Below are 19,544 nucleotides of genomic sequence, written 5' to 3'. Positions count from 1 at the left end.
AAACTAAAAATATACAGATACTAAAATGAGGAAGATATTTTTGTAAAAAATCATTGAAAGAGGAAAAAAAAAATACATTTCATATGCTGAAGTGAGAAACTCAGAATAAAATGCAACATAAGATAGAAAATAAGAGTACAGGAAAAAGTGATTACATATTTTCACAAATAGATACATGTACTATAAGCAGGAAACCATTTCAAAATTACGTTCTTAAGAAATGTCTATCAAAGGACTGAAGCATTTCTCTAAAGTCCTTTCTGGCATAGGTATTTCCATGCGAGGGAGGAAGCTACTACTGTACCAAAATTTTGGGATGAGTGCTCAGACTGAGCACTACAGGCAGGCTGCCCCATTAGCTCTGATGAGATACAGCACAGACAGTTTCACTAGCTGCAGAGTATCTGGTTTTCAGTAATGAAGACAAGAACCAGCAAGAGACATCTCAGGTCTTTCTACATAAAAGAGACAGTTCATTTCAGCTCCTGCTGGTGTATGGCTCTGAAAATAACCTAGAGCCTTTCCAAATCACACCAGATGGTTACAAGCTTTTGTTCCTTCTGTCCAGCAGTTAATGGAGCACCAGTAGGGAACTGTACCAGTTTACAGCAACAATGCCTCCTGAATATGGAAGTAGTCTAGAAGCACAGAGGACAGTCTACTCAACTTTTGCTACAGAATTTAGTTCCTTCTACCCCATCCTCCCCAAGTAAAAATGAGCATTTGCCAAGCACAAGGAAGGATTTCAGAGTGGAAGTACCTGTAGAACCTGACAAGTTAACAGGAAGTGATGGACCACTTGAGCTTTCAATAGCTGTTTAATGTTAAACATCTGTTGGTGATGGTTAGCTCTGATAAGGATTTCAAGAGCTGCTAACAGGGTTTCCCAAACACCTTGCTGAAAAACAAAAAACAGGCATGTTGCTTCAAAAAATATATTTGTGAGTCTACATACTGAGAAAAAAAAATCCAAACACAAAGTCAAGTTAGTTTTACACTTAAGATGATAACCACATGAATGCAAGTGGTCAGGTCAGAACAGGTTAGAAATTAATCAGTAAAGTCATGCTCATAGAAAATTACACGTTTTAATGATTAGGCTACAAAAAAATTACTTGTCTAAAATTAGCTTTGTACATTCTTAGCTATATTAACCCTGAATAGTTATTTTCAACAGCTCAACTCCAAAAGAAAACAGGTCCTCCTTAGTTTCTCCACAAAAAAAATAATTATCAATTCAATTAAGAAGTCATATGCATACAACACATTTACAGAATTTAATACACTAAGGCTACCTCCATCACTAATCAGATGAGACTGATATTACAAACAGCTATTCAAACAAAAACAAGGAACATTAATTTTAGAAAATTGTAGTAATTAACTAACTACTACTCCTCCATTTACTAACACATAACTGGAGAAATTAATTCCAGACTTGGTAATACTTTATTTTTTTTTTTAGATATTGACTTTTTGACCTGAAGAATTTCCAAAATTAAAATATTTACCTTTGCTTTAGACCATATCTTCCAGTCAAGAAGCAGCTTTTCTAGCAACTGGACATCCTGAATAACTGCAGTAGAATCAGGGTCAAGCTGGAATTGCCCATTTTCATTTATACAGAGAATCTCATCACTGCAGCATCCTTCAAGGAGAGTCTTAAAGAGGGAGGATTTTTTTTTTTGAGTATCAAAAGAAAACAATACAGTTGTTCTATCCAATTTATAAAAAAATTAAAATCTTTAAAGAGACAGCATACTCTTGACAGGGAAGACATATCTACCTGCTCAACACCAATCTTGCTTCAAATCACTGTTCAGTCTTTGTAAAAACAGTTTCAAATGCACAATTAAAATCTCAGAGAAGTTTCTAGATTTAGATTTTAGATAGTGAACAAAATATCAGGTTTAAAAGAGGACTTTACCTTCAGCATGCAAAATCCAACAATGCATTTTGGTTTGATTAACACCCGGCGAATCATAGAATAACCATTACAGTTGTCCATCTCCTGTATTCTCTGTTGATTGTATTTTGTTAAAGATAGTATAAGTTGTAGTGCTAAAGCTTGAGTGTCTTCACAGCTGCTAATCTCTACTACCTGAGGAAAAGGCAAATTTAATAAGACAGTTTAAGTGAGAAACATGTAGAAAAAAGCTTTGTTGCACTCCTAAATAACTACTTATGGATTAAATCTCTTCTAAAGAGATTATAAGAGATTTGAGATTATGTAGATAACCTTCATTTTGTCTGTGTGTACATTTAGATATTATACTTGAAGTGATAATTTCTACTGTGCTAAATTATGAGCTGCTAAGGAAATCCAAGTCCCATTACAAGAATCCCTTTCTAAGAAAGAAATCTGTTTTAAGTAAATTTTAAGTACAAGGTACTTGCCATACTACAAAGTCACAAGGTTGTGAAATACATGAGCCACTAATAAGAAACTGTTTGCCCTGAAAAAATATTTTTCTGAAAAGTATTTTTCTGAAGCATTTAAGCTACAAAAAAAGGTTCCTGAAGTTCTAGACTAAGTGACTGTAAATGACAAACATTAAAGTTCTATTTTATCCATAAAGAGACCAGCAATTTTCTAAATGAAGACTACAAATCCTTTTCCCCTCTTTGCTTTCTACAGTTCTTTAATCCCAAGAGCAACTAGTTTTTTCACCAGAAATATACAAGAATGAAATCTCACATTAATGGGATTTCAGATCCTATGGGTTTTCTTGACATGTACCTATTAATTCTGCTGCACTTACACATTTATACACCTGTATTATAAGACCTGTATTGTCTCATAGCTGATCTGTTTGCTGGCCTTACTGATGCAAACAGTCTTCAGCAGGACCTATAGCAGATACTCAGCATAAATTTACATAATAAAATAACACAGATTAGGATTATCACCTCAGATTTCACTATCAGTGGTGAAATTACAACAGGCAGTGTCTTTATAACCATAATCTAATGTGAATTTGTTACTACTCTCACCAGATCTTTCAGAGCAATACCAGAGGCATATAAATCAGACAAGTCTTAGACCTAGGGTAAAATTTTGATTTAACTGTAGTACTTCAGGGACTGTTAGCACAAATATTAGCCTCTCCATGTACAGGTCACAGTTCAGCAGTAACTAAGTTAAGGCCTTACTATTTTTCAAATAGCAATTTTTCTTAGGATTAGCCTTTAAACACAGCTGAACAGTTATCACCAACAGGCTCTCACTATTCACTAAATAAAAATAAAGTTTTGCACACCATGTAGTTTCATATTTATTCATAGTTGCATTGTGAATATTCTGTGGTTAAAGATACACAATGAATGTAGGTGCCTCAAAATCAGAGACAAAAAATATAATCAGTTCTAAAACATCTCCAAAAATAATCTCTTTTGATATTTAAAAGCACTATTCCTAAATCAGAATGTAACAGCCCATCCTACATACTGGCAATATTATAAAAAACATAATGCAACAGAATTATAATTACATTTCCAATTTAAGACAACCTGCATGATGCAGTCTTATGCCACAGGTATTTTCCACAAGTTTTCTTTAACAGAAAGGCATCACGCAGACTAGAGCAAGGCAGCTAGAATAATGTGATTTTTATCCCAAGATACAATGAAAATTTCATATGGGAGAACACAAGCATACACCTTTCTCCCTACAGCCCCCTTACCCTGGCAAAGAGGAAAACAAATGCACCAGTGCCTCCAATTTCATGTAGTATACCCTGAAGAGTTTTATATTCGACTGGCTGAAGTGCTTTTAGGTGATGGGAGTCCAACACATTGCTCTGAACTTCTTTCAAACTGAAAGGTCTCTGAGAAGGTACAGTTTTCACTTGACCTTTCAGTCTAATGACAGGCTCATATATGGTGTACTGACCAGGACAGCTTGTGGTATAAACAACAGCAAGACTCTCCTGGAAACAAAAAAAAAAAGAGTTTAATTTTTTTCTAGAAATTTAATACAAACTGCCCCCCCCCCACCCCCCCCACACACACCAAGGATGCAAAAAGCCAAACACAAAAGTTACCTAACAGCCAGTAGTAAAAACTTTGGCAGTTCATTTCTACTTTACCATTAACATGCAGTGAGCGGATGCATGTACAATAAAATGCAACAGGATTCCCAAATCTTTGTCAACTCATGCAATAACTAAAGAAAATTAAGAAAATGCTAAGAAATTTCACCAAGGACCGTCCCCCTCTCATCACCTGACAAATTATATAACTGTTCTGCATAAAAAACAAAGTTACTGACAAATTTAAAATAAAATGAACATATAAAGAGTTTCCTTTTCTAAAATGGCAAGTCCAAAATATTGATGTTTTTTAAAATCTTCTCCAGCTTTTTGTTTTAAATCTGTTCTTTAATCAGCTTTGCCATAAGAGAAACTCAACACAAGTTTCATTAATGAAGACACTTAAACCAAAACCAAAGCTCCCATGGAAAACAACTTATTTTCACATAAATGTAAAATGATCTTATTTGGAAGGTTATTTAAATTAGAGAAATAATTTAATTTAAGGAGCTTGCATTCTATGCAAAAGTGCAAAGATGAATTTATCACTTAAGCACATGGTTCTTCTCTCTGCCTATCCGGTGTTCTGTAAGGCAAAATAAGCTTATAAATTGCATGACTGATTTGTTAAGTTCTTGTCTCATTCATTTCTTCTTAACCTATTCTAAACCAAAATTTAGTACCATTGTCTACAAGAATCACATCCGGACAGAATGAGCCTTTGCTTACAGCTACAAATTGAAATCAGAAATCCCTCTAGTGGGAACAATTCATACAGCAGGAATTACTAGTGTATGGATTCCCAGAATATAGCAGGCTTCACTGATAAGCAAGTTTTATTTTATTCTTCTTCTAGCAATAAGTATATTTACAACTGCATCTGGCAGGGATGTTTCAGTCAGGAAAGATGAGAAAAGCAATGTCTGCCAGCTGAAAAATTAGTTTTCAGCCAAACGTGATGCAAACTTAGTTCCTCCAAAACCTTCAAGGAATTTGTATTAACTCTTTTGCTGCTTAAAGCCAGAAAAACCATAATTTCTCTTCTCAGTTTTAGTCCTAAAAGGTTAATTCAGCAGGTCTTTCCTACTTTTACACTAATGGAGGGAAGAGCTATATATCCATCCTAGAGCTTTTGAAGGTACCTGTTTATCCACTATGATACATGTTGATCCACTATGATGCTGGAACATCTAGAAATTTTCAGAACCCAACCTAAATCAAGATGAAATGGTCACCCTGTGTGGAGTTCAGCTCCCATTAAAATAAGAAATTATAAGAAAATGATCTTAACGAGAAGAGTATTTGACCCTCTCTGCTTTGATTAAATGAAGCACTTTGGGAGACAGCAGGAAACATGCTCCAACTTTCTTAATCAGTTCTAAAGGATTAAGTAGAAACTTACAATTAAAAGCCCAACATCCACTTCCTTTTTTGTCATGAAGAGCTCCTTAATTTGTTCACATTGTAGAATCTCTTTACTTATGTACTTTGAGCAGTCAATCAATGCTTTGCCATATTTACAAGGCATTACAGATGTGAAGTCCGGGCCACACGTGTATAAGTAAAATGCTTCCTCTGGTCCAATATTTGCACCTAAAATCCAGAAAATAATCCAGATATTATCTCTTTGCAATAAAGCAAAATTCATACATACATAGTAGGATCAGAGACTTTACAAGAAATATCATCAACTGGATTTTGTAGGCTCTGATAAAACAATCAGTGCAGCCTAATGCTTGCTATTAGCTACAGTGGATCAGTGACTTCTGACACATCACAGGCCAGATTAGTTCAGTGACAAAGGCAACTGAAACCAAGCCAGGAAAATGACCTGCATGAACTGAAGATCAACATCTCTGAAAAATTTCACTTTTTAAAATTAAGTCATCTATCCAAGCCTCCTCAAAGCTTACAAAGCATAGCAAGATTACAGATAGCAACAACATGCTGCATTGTCTTGGAGACTTGGGCAGCAACTAAGCAGGATGCAACAACAGCTCGCTACAACTGACAGAAGGGAAAAAAACCCATAAGAAGTAGAAGATCAAATGGACCTTCCTCCCCTTTCTGGGCAGCACAGCTTGGGTCAGCTGTGACCTGAGAACACAAACTCAAAAAAAGCATCCAGAATGACCCAGGTCTGGTGTGTGGGTGCATGACAACTCTATGGCAGCAAATTCAGGGCTCCCTGGATACATCAGTTATGCAGGCAGCAGGCATATGGCAGCCAGATCATGTAGATTCTCTAGGTTACTTTTATGACAAGTTTCTTGCTTATGGCCCACAAATAAACATCTAAGCACACAGGACCTGCATGCACCACACATCCTGGGCAAACTGATCTCACTTGTGTAGTCCTGACTGGGCCACAGCATCTGAAATGCCAGGTGACAAAGCAGCAGGGTTCAGCCTTCAGCTTTAAGCAAACACCAAGAAGCACTAGATAAGACTGCCCAAGGAAGGAGAATTATACACCTAAGAAATCTCCAAAGTAACACTACAAGTTCCAGAAATAAACCTGCTTAACTCGGAGCATTCAGTGGTTCAGAGTTTGTTAACTTCTTAATATTAAGCTTTTTATATTTTAACTTCGTTAATATTTTTAATCAATAAAAAGATATAATTTGAAGCTAGCAGGTTAGCAGCAGGTAAGTGAAATCAAATTTCCAGGTAAGAGACTGAGTGCTCTAAGGAAAAAAAAAATAGAGCAAATATCACTATCTCCACCCCCTACCCTAAGGTATTATTTAAAAAAATTCTAAGAATATTGCCAATTATGGCACTAAACAGAAAGCAAGAAAATATGGCAGAAGAACATATTAGTAAGTATCCAATACTTAAACATTTGCCTACATTCTCTCTGATACATTATGCTGCTAGAGGGTGTATTGTTTTTACTGTAAAAACTTGGCATGTCAAACAAGTTATTAATATAAGCCTTTGATCTTGGAGGGGAAAGAGGAAATGAGCAGTCATTCAAGAAAAAAAGCATACAAAAGTACCATTAAATAGAAGCAGATTTCCAAGATCCCATCTACCCGACAATCGAAGCAGATCTTCTTGGGATGATGTGCAATGGCCAATCATGCAAAATGTTTTGTTACTGTCAGATGATAAACTTGTTTTCCTTGGTAGTGCAAAATCTAAATTGATCTCACATTGCCTAAAAATACATACAAACAAACAAGTTTAAACACAAAGAACTGATCAAAATTGCTATCTAAGATATTCAGCTTAGGTTTAAAATTCATTTTAATATTCAGTAGGTGCAAAGCCATGCTGTAATCAACACTAAATTACTGCGGCTCTCTTCAACTTCCAGGCACCTTAAAACTCAATAACAATGATATATGCATTCCATTACTGCACAGGACAGATGAATAGAGTCCCATCTAGGGTAGCCATGAAATCAAGTTTTCCTAGCTCTGAAATTCCTTCCTTCTTTCCTCTGACCTCAAAAAGGAAGTGGTATGTAACACTATACAAACTTCTAAAATAACACAATTTTTCAATCATTTCTACTATTTCTAATAAGTCAAAGTCCTTTGAGGACGCTAATGTACACCATGAAAACCGTGGTTCCCAAATGCAGGAAAACACCATGTTGAGGATTTGCTTGTATCAGAAAACATTTTCAGAAATGCTGTGCTGCACAGCCACAGGCAATAAGCCTGATGCTTTCAGAAAGCATCCAATTAACTTTATGTGCCTTTACATAAACAGACTGATTGGACTGTAAAGGTCAGTCACAGCTTCCTGAAAGAGCCTAACTACTAGCAAACTACCAACTAAATCTATATATAGTGAGGCCTCAAGAACTACACATGGGGGGAACATTGTGGTATTTTTTGCTTTCCCCTATATCTCCATATTTGGACTTTATTGAATACCAGCATGCACAGATTAACACAGCCTTCACCGACTGGACTTGGAAGGAAGAAAGGGTAAAGACCGGGATATTTAATAAATTCCTATTTCTCTAACCAGCAAATAATTCATACAGGCACAGGTCCACTCAACCTGGTATCAGCTCATTTAAGAGCACGGACCTTAACTTTGCAGTGGAAGTAGTACTTCTCAGTGTCAGTTCTTGTCTGAAATACATTTTAATTTCTTCCCTGTTCATTTTTCTCAGTGGAACAAAGTGACTGCCTTTTCTCCTACTCCTTTTAATTCCTACTTCCAACAATATTGCCAGTACCTGACCTACACCTCCTTAATTTGGATTCAACCAGATACATTATGCCTACCGCTAACTTCATGCCATAGCTTATTTTGCATCATACTGAAAATCTTGTACTTGCCTCTTACCTATTTGTGATACAGAACAACATTGATGTCTGCACATGGTATAAACTGTCAATTCTCAAAGTAATCCATGAATATTCTGGATATCTTTAATATTCTAAAGAATTCCAAACAGCATAACATACTCCCTCTCCTATTCTCCTAGAAGACTACTCAATCTTAACTGCAGTTTGCACCAAAATATTGCTGATTTTTTTTTACCAGAAAATATCTTCTAAAGAAGATAAGTATCTAGGTACAACTAATGTGTTCTTTACCTCTGACCAGAAACCCACAGCAACAGCTTTCCATGGAAATTTTTCTTGCCTTCTGGCTTCTGCAGGTATTTTAATGCCAAATGCTGCCACCTGCCCACATGGAAAACATTCCCTGGAGATTCAGCCTGTGCCAGCAAACCAGCTTTCATCTCGTCATTTGGATCCATGCACATACTACGAAAACAACAGAAAAGGAAAAATGAGGGTGTGTGTTTTCATACTTGCATGTTAAGTCCCAAATGTGCACATTTTGGCCTCAGTTAATTTGACATTGTGTTCCTTAACTATGACAGGTAACTTTTTTGATCACAGCTCTATTTTTAGAGTGCTCAACATAAGCTAGGGAAATAATCACAACACTTTCACCTTAGTTATTCACTTGTCTGCATAAATCTGCTTACATTTAAGATAAAGGTATCTCTATTTTAGAGAAAAGTTGAATTCAATTCATTGAAAAAAATGCGGATGCTTTGAACACTGAAGTGAAGAGTTCTAAAGTTGCAGTTTTAGACACATTCCAAGGATACTTAAGGATTATTTATGAGAACTAAATTAGGGCTAAAATGTGCTCAGAAGATTAAAACCAAGACTGTCCCAGTAAGTATTACATAGCAGCAATTTTCACAGCTGAGGTGTGAAAACCTACAGCTGCAAAAATCTTTTCTATCTTCTCACATTTATTATGTCATTTTATTAGAACTTGAATTGCTACCTTGTGGGCAGTTATTTATAAATGACTACATGAAACATGCAAGACCAGAGCTTAACATTTGAAGCTGATAAGCCTGTAGAACTGTATCCAATACCATTACCTGATGCCGCCCCATCAGTGTGCAAGATGTCTCTACTATAGAAATTAGTTCTCTACTCTCCATCAGCATTCTCTGCAAGTTGCTACTAGAGATAACAATACAATATGTCCACAGGACTGCTGCTGGACTAATACACCATACCGAAATATGAATGCTCCAGTGTTCAAGTCTGCCCAAACTTGTATCATCAGAGCTTTGGAACCCAGTGAAATTATATGAATACAGCCATCTTCAACAAGTTTGTCTCCCAGGCTTACATATTCCATTCCTATAGACTTTGTTTCTTCTAGAAATATAAACATGTTGCAATTACAATATAATACAACAACGCCTTTCACAACATATATCAAGTGTGAAAAGAAACAGTTCGGGTACTGCTTAGAATTGGTTTTTGTTTGGTTGAGGTGGTCTGGTTTACTTGTTTCAAGTGGGTTGACTAATAAGCTCAATTCTCTTTACACAGCTGGATCTCAAACAGCAATAGAGGAACTTAAAATTAACTCAGCACTTTACATGTTTTTGTTTGCAATATATAAATGCACTGAGCTGAATATACTCCCCCCAAAACGATGCTTTTGACATATCATTTTACATTCCTATGTTGAACTATCAGTGTGCACCAAGAGGTCTTCAGATTTTTCTTCACAAATCATCCTACCCTTTAAGCATGATCAGCATTCTTAGTTTACCAAGCAAATGCACAGACCTAACAAAAGCAACTCTAGTGAGTTCCAAGGTTCAGGGTTGGGTTTTCCCTCCTATTTAAATACAAAAAGAATAATAAAAGAATAAAGGTATTCCAAGCATTATGAATAGGAGACATTTTAAATAAGGAATTTTCCCCTTTACAAATTATAATCCAAAAAATTCTGCTTAGAACAGTTTGGGAACAGTTGAGTCCCTACAAATTATAAACAAATTATTGTAGAGCTATTGGCATTTACATGGTGCACACAGAAGGAAAGTTAGGAGGATTTATACTGAGTCAGCCTGAAACTTGATCATCAATACATGAAATCAAATAAACTTGTGTAGTTCTTTACATAACCACAGCTGCAGATTGTGTATTATTTTCATCATAACATGAAGTAGCATAAATGTCACTGAAGTTACAAATTCAATGAAAATACTACATTTCTAAGGAAACAGGCATTAATCTAACTCAATTGGGTTGGAAATGTATCTCTAAGTATGTGGTACAGTAGTAATAACAAAAAAAAAATCAGAAAATACTACCACTGCTGTTTAATATCAAACATAAAATTTTAAACTTTTGCATACAGTACATAGATTAATAACATTTGTAACCAGAATCCTTCAGTGCCACCTAAATCAAAACAAAGCACTATATCCTCACCTGTGCTGTCAAAACTGTTCTCTCTTATAGCTATGAGTCTGCTTCTCCTCTTGACTTTTTTCCCCTTTTCTGCTGAATTTTCTGTTTCATGAGCATACTCCAGACGAAACCACAGTGAGACACTGAAGCCATCGGACATGTGTGGCCAACAGTTTTGCCCAACTAAAGGCAAGTGAATTGGGGCTACATGCCAAGAAGAAAGCAGCTGGTGACTCAAGTTTTCACCATCTGCCTCTTTCTTACTCTGTGACGATTTTGCTCTTTTTGGTAATCCAGCATTTTTATTGCTGGAAGTGCCAGCACATTTTTGTGAGGAACTGCTACTCAAATTTGTGCCGTTCAGCAAAGGAAAGGCAAGGTATTGTAATGGATTCATATAAATATTAGTGTCTACAATCTTCAATACACCCTTGAGTAGTACCTCCTAGAAGAAATAAAACAAATAAATGAGAAAAAAAGCCACAACAGCCACAAATGTTTACACTGTGTAGTCAAGTATCATGCAGCTAAATAGAAGCTTACTCCTCATTTAAACCTGGATTCATGTTTTTCCAAGAGAAGTGAGCTCATCTATCCAAACCTACACACATTGGCAAAGCATCAGGTAGCAACTTCAATAGACTATGGTCCAAAAAAGGTTTGGGGATTTAGTCTGGGCAGATGAGACTTCAATTTACCATGCTTAGTAATCAGCTAAAACACAGCAGGTGGTCACTGCACAATCTTATCTCACTTCTGTTATGTGCATAAAAAGACTGCACATTTTACCCTGTGTTTTGAGGCTGGTTAAGAAAGGCCATGACTTAGTTATTGCAAAATGAGCAACAAAACTAGTTGAGCCTTTAAACCAGAAAGTTGCTTGTTATTTGTCTGATAATTACAAGCCACCATTGAAAAATTGATTAGTGACTCTTTGGTTTGGTACTTTTTCACACTGCACATTAATTTTTTGCACACTGCACAGTTATTACTTTTTTCCTTCCACTTATATTTTTATCACAGAAACCAAGAGAATTATTTCAGCAGTGTATCCCACACAAGCAGTAGATTCCAGCATCACACCAATCAACTTAAGACACTTTTGAAAGTAATTCCTACTGCTAAAGCATTCTCAAAATAGTGAGATGCCTCATAACTTTAAAGGTTCAAGTGTCACAGTATTATTGTTCTGTCATTCATAATCACAATGTCAGTCTCCTTGAGAGGATTCTTGGTTTCTTGTGCTGAAGAGAGTTCCCAGGACCTACACACCCTTCAAAACCCTTCTCATCTCCTCTTTCCTTTTCCAGTTTTGAGAAGGAACTTTTCCTACACCCAAATTTTATTTACTCTGATCAGTTCAAACATTGCTGTTCATCTCCTCATTTCCCAAAATTTCTTGGACACAAAAGGATTTTCTTTCTGCTTAATTTTTCTCATTAGATGTCTGAATTTTGCTATGTGCTGCTCCATACATACCGTACAAGGTGTCTTCTCCAAAAATATCCTCAGAAGAAGAGTCAGCTCTTCTGAACAGGTCTGTGAACTCATCAAAGAAACTAGCAGATCTACCAGCACCATCTGACATGCTAAAAATAAGGAGACAATAACATTGTTTAAATGGATTTTTTTAAGCTTTAAAAATTCATATTCTATACTGTTACGAGGAAGGATTAATTTGGAATACAAACGGTTTTTCAAAAACGTTTCAAATTAAGGAAGCAATAATGATTACAAGATGAATTTTAGAGAGATCCAACAGTACTTCCTGACACTATCATTCAGAATTTTGTTGAATCAATCAGGGCTATGCTAAACTTTGTCCCAGGTTTGCAAAATAGAGTCAAAGCCTGAGAACCAAGTGTCTGCCTTGTAAAGGCCCACAAAGCCACCATAGATCCAAGTCCTGGGATGGGTTTACATCACTTCCTGTTGTGAAGCACCCTCATGATGTGAAGCTACTTTAGTGCAATCGCTTCATCTGCTTCCTCATTCTTGGATTAGCTAGCTGCTTTCCAGTTAGAAATAAAACTTAAGGCATCATCAAGATCTGGGTTACAAAGAAATTGGAAACACAGACGTGTGTTGTGATGGAATGAGAATTCATCAGCTGCTATTTTTTCCAAGCAATGTTTAACACTGTCATACTAGTATTTATGGTTTCAACTATCATTTTCAGATCTGCCAGTATTTCTTTAACTTATTTCTACTACCTCCTATGTGTAGTAATCCTATATTTACACTACAGTTGGGCAAGTTTCTTACAAGTTAAAAAAGCAGCTGCATAAATTCACACACCAATGAATTTCCTTTGTCAATTTGGCATTTGCACTGTTTGACTGTGTATATGCTGAATTTTAAAAACCAATATTTAAGTTACTTGGCTCTTTAACTTACCATGAAAACTAGAATCTGTTTGTGTCAATATGTTCAGAAATCCTCCCAAAAGCTGTTTAACAGCTCCCTGTTGAAAAGAATAGGTAGAATAAATATATCTGAAGAATATACAGCAGATCAAAGATCTAAGAAATAAATTCTTTTAATCAATTTCTGCCTATTATTGATTTTAATGATAATTCAAATTATTTGAAATTACAGACTGTTTTTATATTTGCCAATGAACAATCTTTTGTGTTCTGTACAGTCCAGTTGCAGAAGAGATTTTGAATTTCAAATTATCATCTTTTGCAGGAGGGATACTCAATTCAGTTATTAAGAAAGGTAACTATCAGAAGCTCCAAAGGATCATGAGGGCGTGACCATTTGCAGAATTAACTTTTAATACAAACTTATGAAGAAAAAAAAAGCATGGAATATTTTTGAGGTACGTGGCTCACAGTTTCTAAAAGTACATATTCAATAAAAAGTTTAGAATGCTTACATATTACATACATATGAGCAGATATATGTCCTTTCTTCTTAAGGCCCTGACACTCATCAAATCTATGTTTCAGGATTGAACAGCCTTGATAAAAAAAAGCCCTGAAAAACTCAAAAGCTTTGTGGGACAAATACCTTTCAAAAAATTACTTAGCGCCTGGTTACTTAAATGCAAGGCAGTTGACAATATCACTCATTTACATTGTTTCACATCTTATTAAATCCCATGTCCCAGTCTCACATAAAAAGAGAATATTCAAGATCACTCTAATAGGCACAATGAAATTAAAGATACATAACTGCTAACCTGTTGCCTCTTAATAACATTTTTACCTGTTCTATAAGGACAGCAGCATTTCTCTCCTTCTGGTTGATGATATTCAGGCAGCTTTGGAATACATGAGCAAGCACATCTAAACTTGCATTACCAGTTGAGAGCAAGTTTAATTCTAGCATGCAGATTTCAGGATACATTAATTCTCCTTGATTGATGTTTTCAGCTAGACCATTAAAATAACCTGAAGCACCAGTACATCCTGGTTCTGTCTTAGTGTCTGCTCCTAAAAAGAAACCACACGTGTCTTATTGAAACTTACTGAGCAGAATATAGTTTGCATGATTTAAGCAGAACATCCAAGGACATAGCTCCAAACTTCTCATAGGTACAAATCAAAAATAGTCACTAGGTTATAAGCAGTTTTCAGAAATTAGCATGATTTTATATTCTGCTTCAGATTTTTCTATTTTCCTGCTAACAGAAGGGCAAGGATGCTGTTTCTCCCATTACATGCTCTTAAACTACCTGGCTTCATTTCCTGGGAATTGGACACACACAGTAATGGCAAAATATGCTGTTCATGAAAGACAACAGTAAAATCACTGTAACAGAGCCCCAAGCTTCTATAGAAACATTGAGCCTGTCAAGGAAGGAGATAAATTTAAATAATTTCATATTAAAAGGCTGGAGGAAGAAATTTGTTATTTAACTCTGAAAATGCACATGACAGAATATCTGCATGACAATCAAAGAAAGAAAACCCAAACATGTAAGCCTCCCCAGTTACATTTTGGAGAGACTTGAAAATACATTACTTAAAATTGGTACAGGCATATGTTACATGCAAGTGTATCATGGAAGTAGTTCTGATTATTTTTCTTAATTCAGAAATGTTTTTAAAATATTATAAATCTATTGATAAAGCCTATTCACACAGGTGAACAGCAGCAGTTTGATGCAGTTCTATTAAGGGCTGTTGCTGCTCATGCTAATCTCAGAACATAAGCACCCAGGTGTGCTCAGCACAAAGGAAGAAATTAAAGTGAATTCATGTTTAAAATTAATTACACAAACAGAATACAGCAAGACATGTGCATATAATTTTTTTAGAATAAATAGATATGCTGTATAACAAGGGGACTATCAAGTCAAATGAAGCATGTGATTGGGAAAAGCCAAACAGTGCTTGACAAACCTGACCGCCTTCCACAAGCAAGAAACCTGCTGGGTTGACATGGAATGAGCAGTGGATATCTACCTGGATTTCTCCAAGGCTTTTCAAAGTTTCCCACAGGCTCCTCCCAGAGAAACTGATGTATTAGGGTGGAGACAAGGGGTCTGTGCAGTGCTTGGTCACTGACTGCCTGGACACACACAGAGGGAGTAAATCCTTTTTAAACTGGATCCTGCCACCAGCAGGGTCCCCAGGGATTGATACTGGGCCCAACACTCTTTAATACTTCATGAGTGATCTGTGTGATGGGATCACTCCACCCTGATGGAGTTTGCCAACAATACCAAGCTGAGTGGGGAAGTGCACACTTGGGAAGGGAGAGCCATCCTGCAGGAAAACCTGGATAAGCTGTAAGAGGGGGCTTACAAGAACCTTGTGAAGTTCAGCAAGGACAAATGTAAATGTCTGCACAAAGGAAAATAGAACCCAGAAGTGCAGCACAGGCTGGGATCTGCCTGGCTGGAGAGCTGGGTTCCCAGTGGACAGCAAGCTCAGTATGAACGTGTGCTGCTGTGGCAAAGAAAATCACATGGAGGAGGGCTTCATCTACAAGGACATCATCAACAGAGATAAAAAACCTTTACCCCACTCTATTCAGTGCTTGTCAGGCCACACTTGGAATACTGTGTTCAGTTTTTGCCCCCACTACACAAAAAAGATGAGATGAAAGGGTGAGAGAACTGGGCTAGCTCAGCCTTCAGAAAAAGCAAATTGGAGGACATCTTATCACCATTTAAAAGATGTCTACAAAGCAGGTAGACTCCTCTTTTCCAAGGAGTCACACAGACAAAGCAAAGGGTAACGGGTACATGTTACTTCTGGGGAAATTCCGTATAGACACAAGGAGAAATATCTCCCTAATGAGAAATCAGACATTGGAGTAAACCTCCCCAGGGAAGTGGTACATTGGGCACTTTAGATTCAGATGGACAAGGTGCCAGGCTATCATATCTAGACAGTAATTTTCCAAAAAAAGGTTGGACCTGATGATCCTTGGGGTCCCCTTCAATCTGGTATTCTACAACACAATTAGACTATTTAATTTTCATCAGATGGCTACAATTTTAAAGAAAAAAAAAATTGAGCACTGATTTTCAAACAAACTACTGATACGTATCTCTGGAGTTTCTAGATCACGATAACACATTTGAGTTACATGACTTTGGAGCAAGAGTCACATAAACCAAAACAACCAAGGCAGAACAATTTCTGCAACACTCTGTAAGAATATTTATCACCTGTGCATCTGTAACTCCATCCTACCAGAATTAAATAAAGTTAATTATTTCTATCTGTTAAAGGTGCTTTCACTGTTTTGGTACATCACAAAAGACAAACAAGCTTTGCTATATTGTAAAGACAGCTTTTTATATTCAGAAAGTTCCCATTTACCTTCATTCTTGGTTTCACTATCATCAGGGTTACTTTCACTATCTGCTTCATATCCTTCCTCTTCAGCAAAAAGTTTAAGACTACAGCATTGTGATTCTTCAGTTTCTTCAGAAATTTCTCCAGGTTGTGACACAGGCTCCTTCTCAGTGTAGTGGATCTGTGCAATACAACCAAATAGACTATCATCGGTCAGAAAAAAAACTTTGGACCAGAAAAACAAATAATTTAGAACTCTGCAGAGGCCTATTTTCTCCAAGCCCATTGGGAAAATAAACAAATCAATCATACACTTCCAAGAAACTTGAGATAGGTTAAAAATACTTAATTATTTTGTAAAAAACTGAATCTGCAAAGAGGGATTTTTCTTACTAACTACTTGATCAATGTTTTAGCAAGCAGCATTAAAACCATGTTTCTAAATCACTACCACCATCAGCATGCACCTTGACATTCACTCAGAGGTGAAGATGTCTACAGCCAATAAGGTCACTCAACATTCCCATTTGAAGCTCTTCCTTTAAGAGTTCATCGCACTGTTGTGAGACGAAAGAGTAAAGAGAACATCAGGTTGACTGAGCTTGCTACTTTCTGGGGCATGACTCATTTCTGAGCAGTAATTGTGGAGACCGTATCAATAAACAGCGTTCCACTTGTGTATGAGAAGCAGAGATTTCATCTTCAACTCTCACAATAATCAAACACATATAAACATTTCTTATCAAGTTAAAAAAGACCTAGAGACAAAATTTGAGAAAGTCTTGCATTACTCAGAATTAGACTGTTTAGCTGGTGCTTCATACCTTTTCAATTTTTTCTTCAGAATGATCCAGATCAGCAGAAAAAGTGCCCAACGCAACACGAAGCAGTGAATCAAACAGAGGCTTTGCCAAGTCAGTTTCTATCACTTTTGACTGAGCAAGCTGCTCTCTTATTTCAAGTAGGATATCATCCACACAGGTATTCTGTGTTTTGGGAGAGAAAAACATTTTGATTTGTGTTACCATTTCTAGCTAACAGAAATAGTCTAGTGCTATCATTTAAGAGTTTCTCTTTCCACCTACACTAACCTGACTTCTCATCTAAAACCATCAGAATTCATCCAGTCTCTCGAAATAAGAAAGATTCACCCTATATGTCATGACAGATTTCATTGGAACACCTTTTTTCCATTGTGCACACTGAAAAAAACTGGCAAAATACTGTAATCTAAAATTTGCAGGTGAAAGTGCTGTTTCAAAAATAAACATCTTTGAAACAGTTTCAGGTATGCTGTGCATTCAAACCACACCACATCATTACTAGTAGTTAACAAGACAGAGGATGACATATCAAAGATCATAAAAACAGTGAACGCTCAAGACAGAACTCTAGTTTCGAGTTCTTTCCCATACTTAATGCCTCCTGCTTTGCAACAAATTGCCAAGTAAAATTCAAGGTAGCAATTGAAACATTTAAGAAAAGTAAAGGTGCCTTCTGTGAATGAACAACTTCTTGTGGAACACTGAATTACTCCACCTTTAAGGCTTAAGGAATAATTTTTTAGGTGTCCTTTTAGTATCTATGCCCTTCAGTAATCCTTCCACAAGCACCATGCTCTTCTCAGAACCATCCTCAAAAAACAATGCGAGTCATTGGGTATAATGATGACATCTTGCTTACACAGCTTTCCTGCAGCATCCCTTTCACACACATTCTCCACTGAACACTCTTTCTAAAATGAGTACTACTCAAGCAGACCACTACTCTGACTACTAAGCTCATTATTTAGTTGTACGCTTTCAGTACTACACAAAACGTGGTACCATAAAAACTACAAGTTTTTACCTCCCTAGAAGAATTTTTAACTGAATTACTATTAAAATAATATTGTATACAACAAATATGAGCAATGGAAGCTAGGGAAGTTACACAGTACCTGGTGAAATGTCTCCACTTCTGTCTTCTGCTGCATGGTTCTTGCACTGTGTAGACAGATGGTCAGCAGAGCTTCTAGAAGTCTGATGCCTTGAAGCGCCCACTCAGTCTCTTCTCTTGCAGAAGTCCTTACCCGTTCAAGATTGGCAGCTGGAGTAACCAAAGTGTGTTCCATACTCACAGCACTGTCACAGGAGACAGAGTCAGGCACCAGCTGCTCAGCACCAGCAGGACTGCCAGAACTATCAAGCTCCAATTGCATCATCTCTCTGCTTTTAGCCAGCTGAACAGAGTCATCCTTGTTGAGAATCTCAGTTCGAGGACTCCCATGTGAACTTCTGCTACTTTCACTCAATACTCTCTCCCTCTTTTCTTGCTCCTTTTCCTTATTTTTTGCAAGTTTCTGAATTATCAGGATTAGTAATCTCTGGCATGCTTCAAAGCCTCCAAGTCTATGGAACTGTCTCTGGAAAACTGAACTATACAAATAGATGCAACGACACATGGACCAAATGTCTGCAGCCCTATGAATATGTTCCAGGGAGGGCAAAGTAAGGCTTTCCAGGGACAGATAGGGTAATTTGTGGCCTAATGGCTCACTAGCTGTACTATCATATCCTGATGTATCTTCACACTCATTAGCTGAATCCAGATCACCATCTGCTTCTTTACTTATACATAAAAAAGCAACACAGAGGAACAGGTTTATTGTGTTGACGTGAATGTCTTGGTTCACAAACTTTTTCTTTTTTGGGTAAGCCTCTTTCAAACCAGCATAAAACTTGCTCAGGCTTTGAGGAACCTCTGAAACAGCATGCTGGCTACAAAGAGAAATGGGCAAGTCAGACACAGATTCCTTTTGTTCGCTGCTCAGTCCTTCCAGTTCTGGTGTTGCTTGGTCTTCCTGCTGATCATCAAGGCAGAATATCAAAGTCTCTAACACCTTCAAAGAATGGCTTCTTAATCCATCTAAGTAATTTAACTCAATCATTTGATTCACTCCATTACAACTCAGAAACAAGTCTCTAATTACTCTGCAAGAGAAAGCATAAGAAAGTTACCTCATAAATCAGCTAAAAACTCATGTAACTCAGCAACTGCTA

General features: G+C 36.7%; 1 protein-coding gene across 1 annotated transcript in view; it reads right to left on the bottom strand.

Moving 5' to 3' along the window:
* Positions 1-19,544, bottom strand: part of LYST (lysosomal trafficking regulator) — a 77,342-nt gene that overhangs the window by 36,527 nt on the left and 21,271 nt on the right. Inside the window, exons 6-20 of the mRNA XM_058835394.1 lie at positions 18,443-19,475; positions 17,328-17,489; positions 16,528-16,684; positions 13,958-14,184; positions 13,142-13,208; positions 12,224-12,333; positions 10,766-11,189; positions 9,550-9,694; positions 8,597-8,770; positions 7,034-7,194; positions 5,434-5,624; positions 3,684-3,929; positions 1,928-2,101; positions 1,512-1,661; positions 761-898 (exon numbers count right to left, since the gene is read on the bottom strand). Coding sequence (XP_058691377.1) covers positions 761-898; positions 1,512-1,661; positions 1,928-2,101; positions 3,684-3,929; positions 5,434-5,624; positions 7,034-7,194; positions 8,597-8,770; positions 9,550-9,694; positions 10,766-11,189; positions 12,224-12,333; positions 13,142-13,208; positions 13,958-14,184; positions 16,528-16,684; positions 17,328-17,489; positions 18,443-19,475 — 3,559 coding nt within the window. The remainder of the gene's footprint in view (positions 1-760; positions 899-1,511; positions 1,662-1,927; positions 2,102-3,683; positions 3,930-5,433; positions 5,625-7,033; positions 7,195-8,596; positions 8,771-9,549; positions 9,695-10,765; positions 11,190-12,223; positions 12,334-13,141; positions 13,209-13,957; positions 14,185-16,527; positions 16,685-17,327; positions 17,490-18,442; positions 19,476-19,544) is intronic.

The sequence above is a fragment of the Poecile atricapillus genome, chromosome 3 (genome assembly GCF_030490865.1).
Source record: "Poecile atricapillus isolate bPoeAtr1 chromosome 3, bPoeAtr1.hap1, whole genome shotgun sequence".
Classification (NCBI taxonomy): domain Eukaryota; kingdom Metazoa; phylum Chordata; class Aves; order Passeriformes; family Paridae; genus Poecile; species Poecile atricapillus.
Note: the sequence above shows the minus strand (reverse complement) of the source record. Positions and strands in the feature narration are given on the sequence as shown.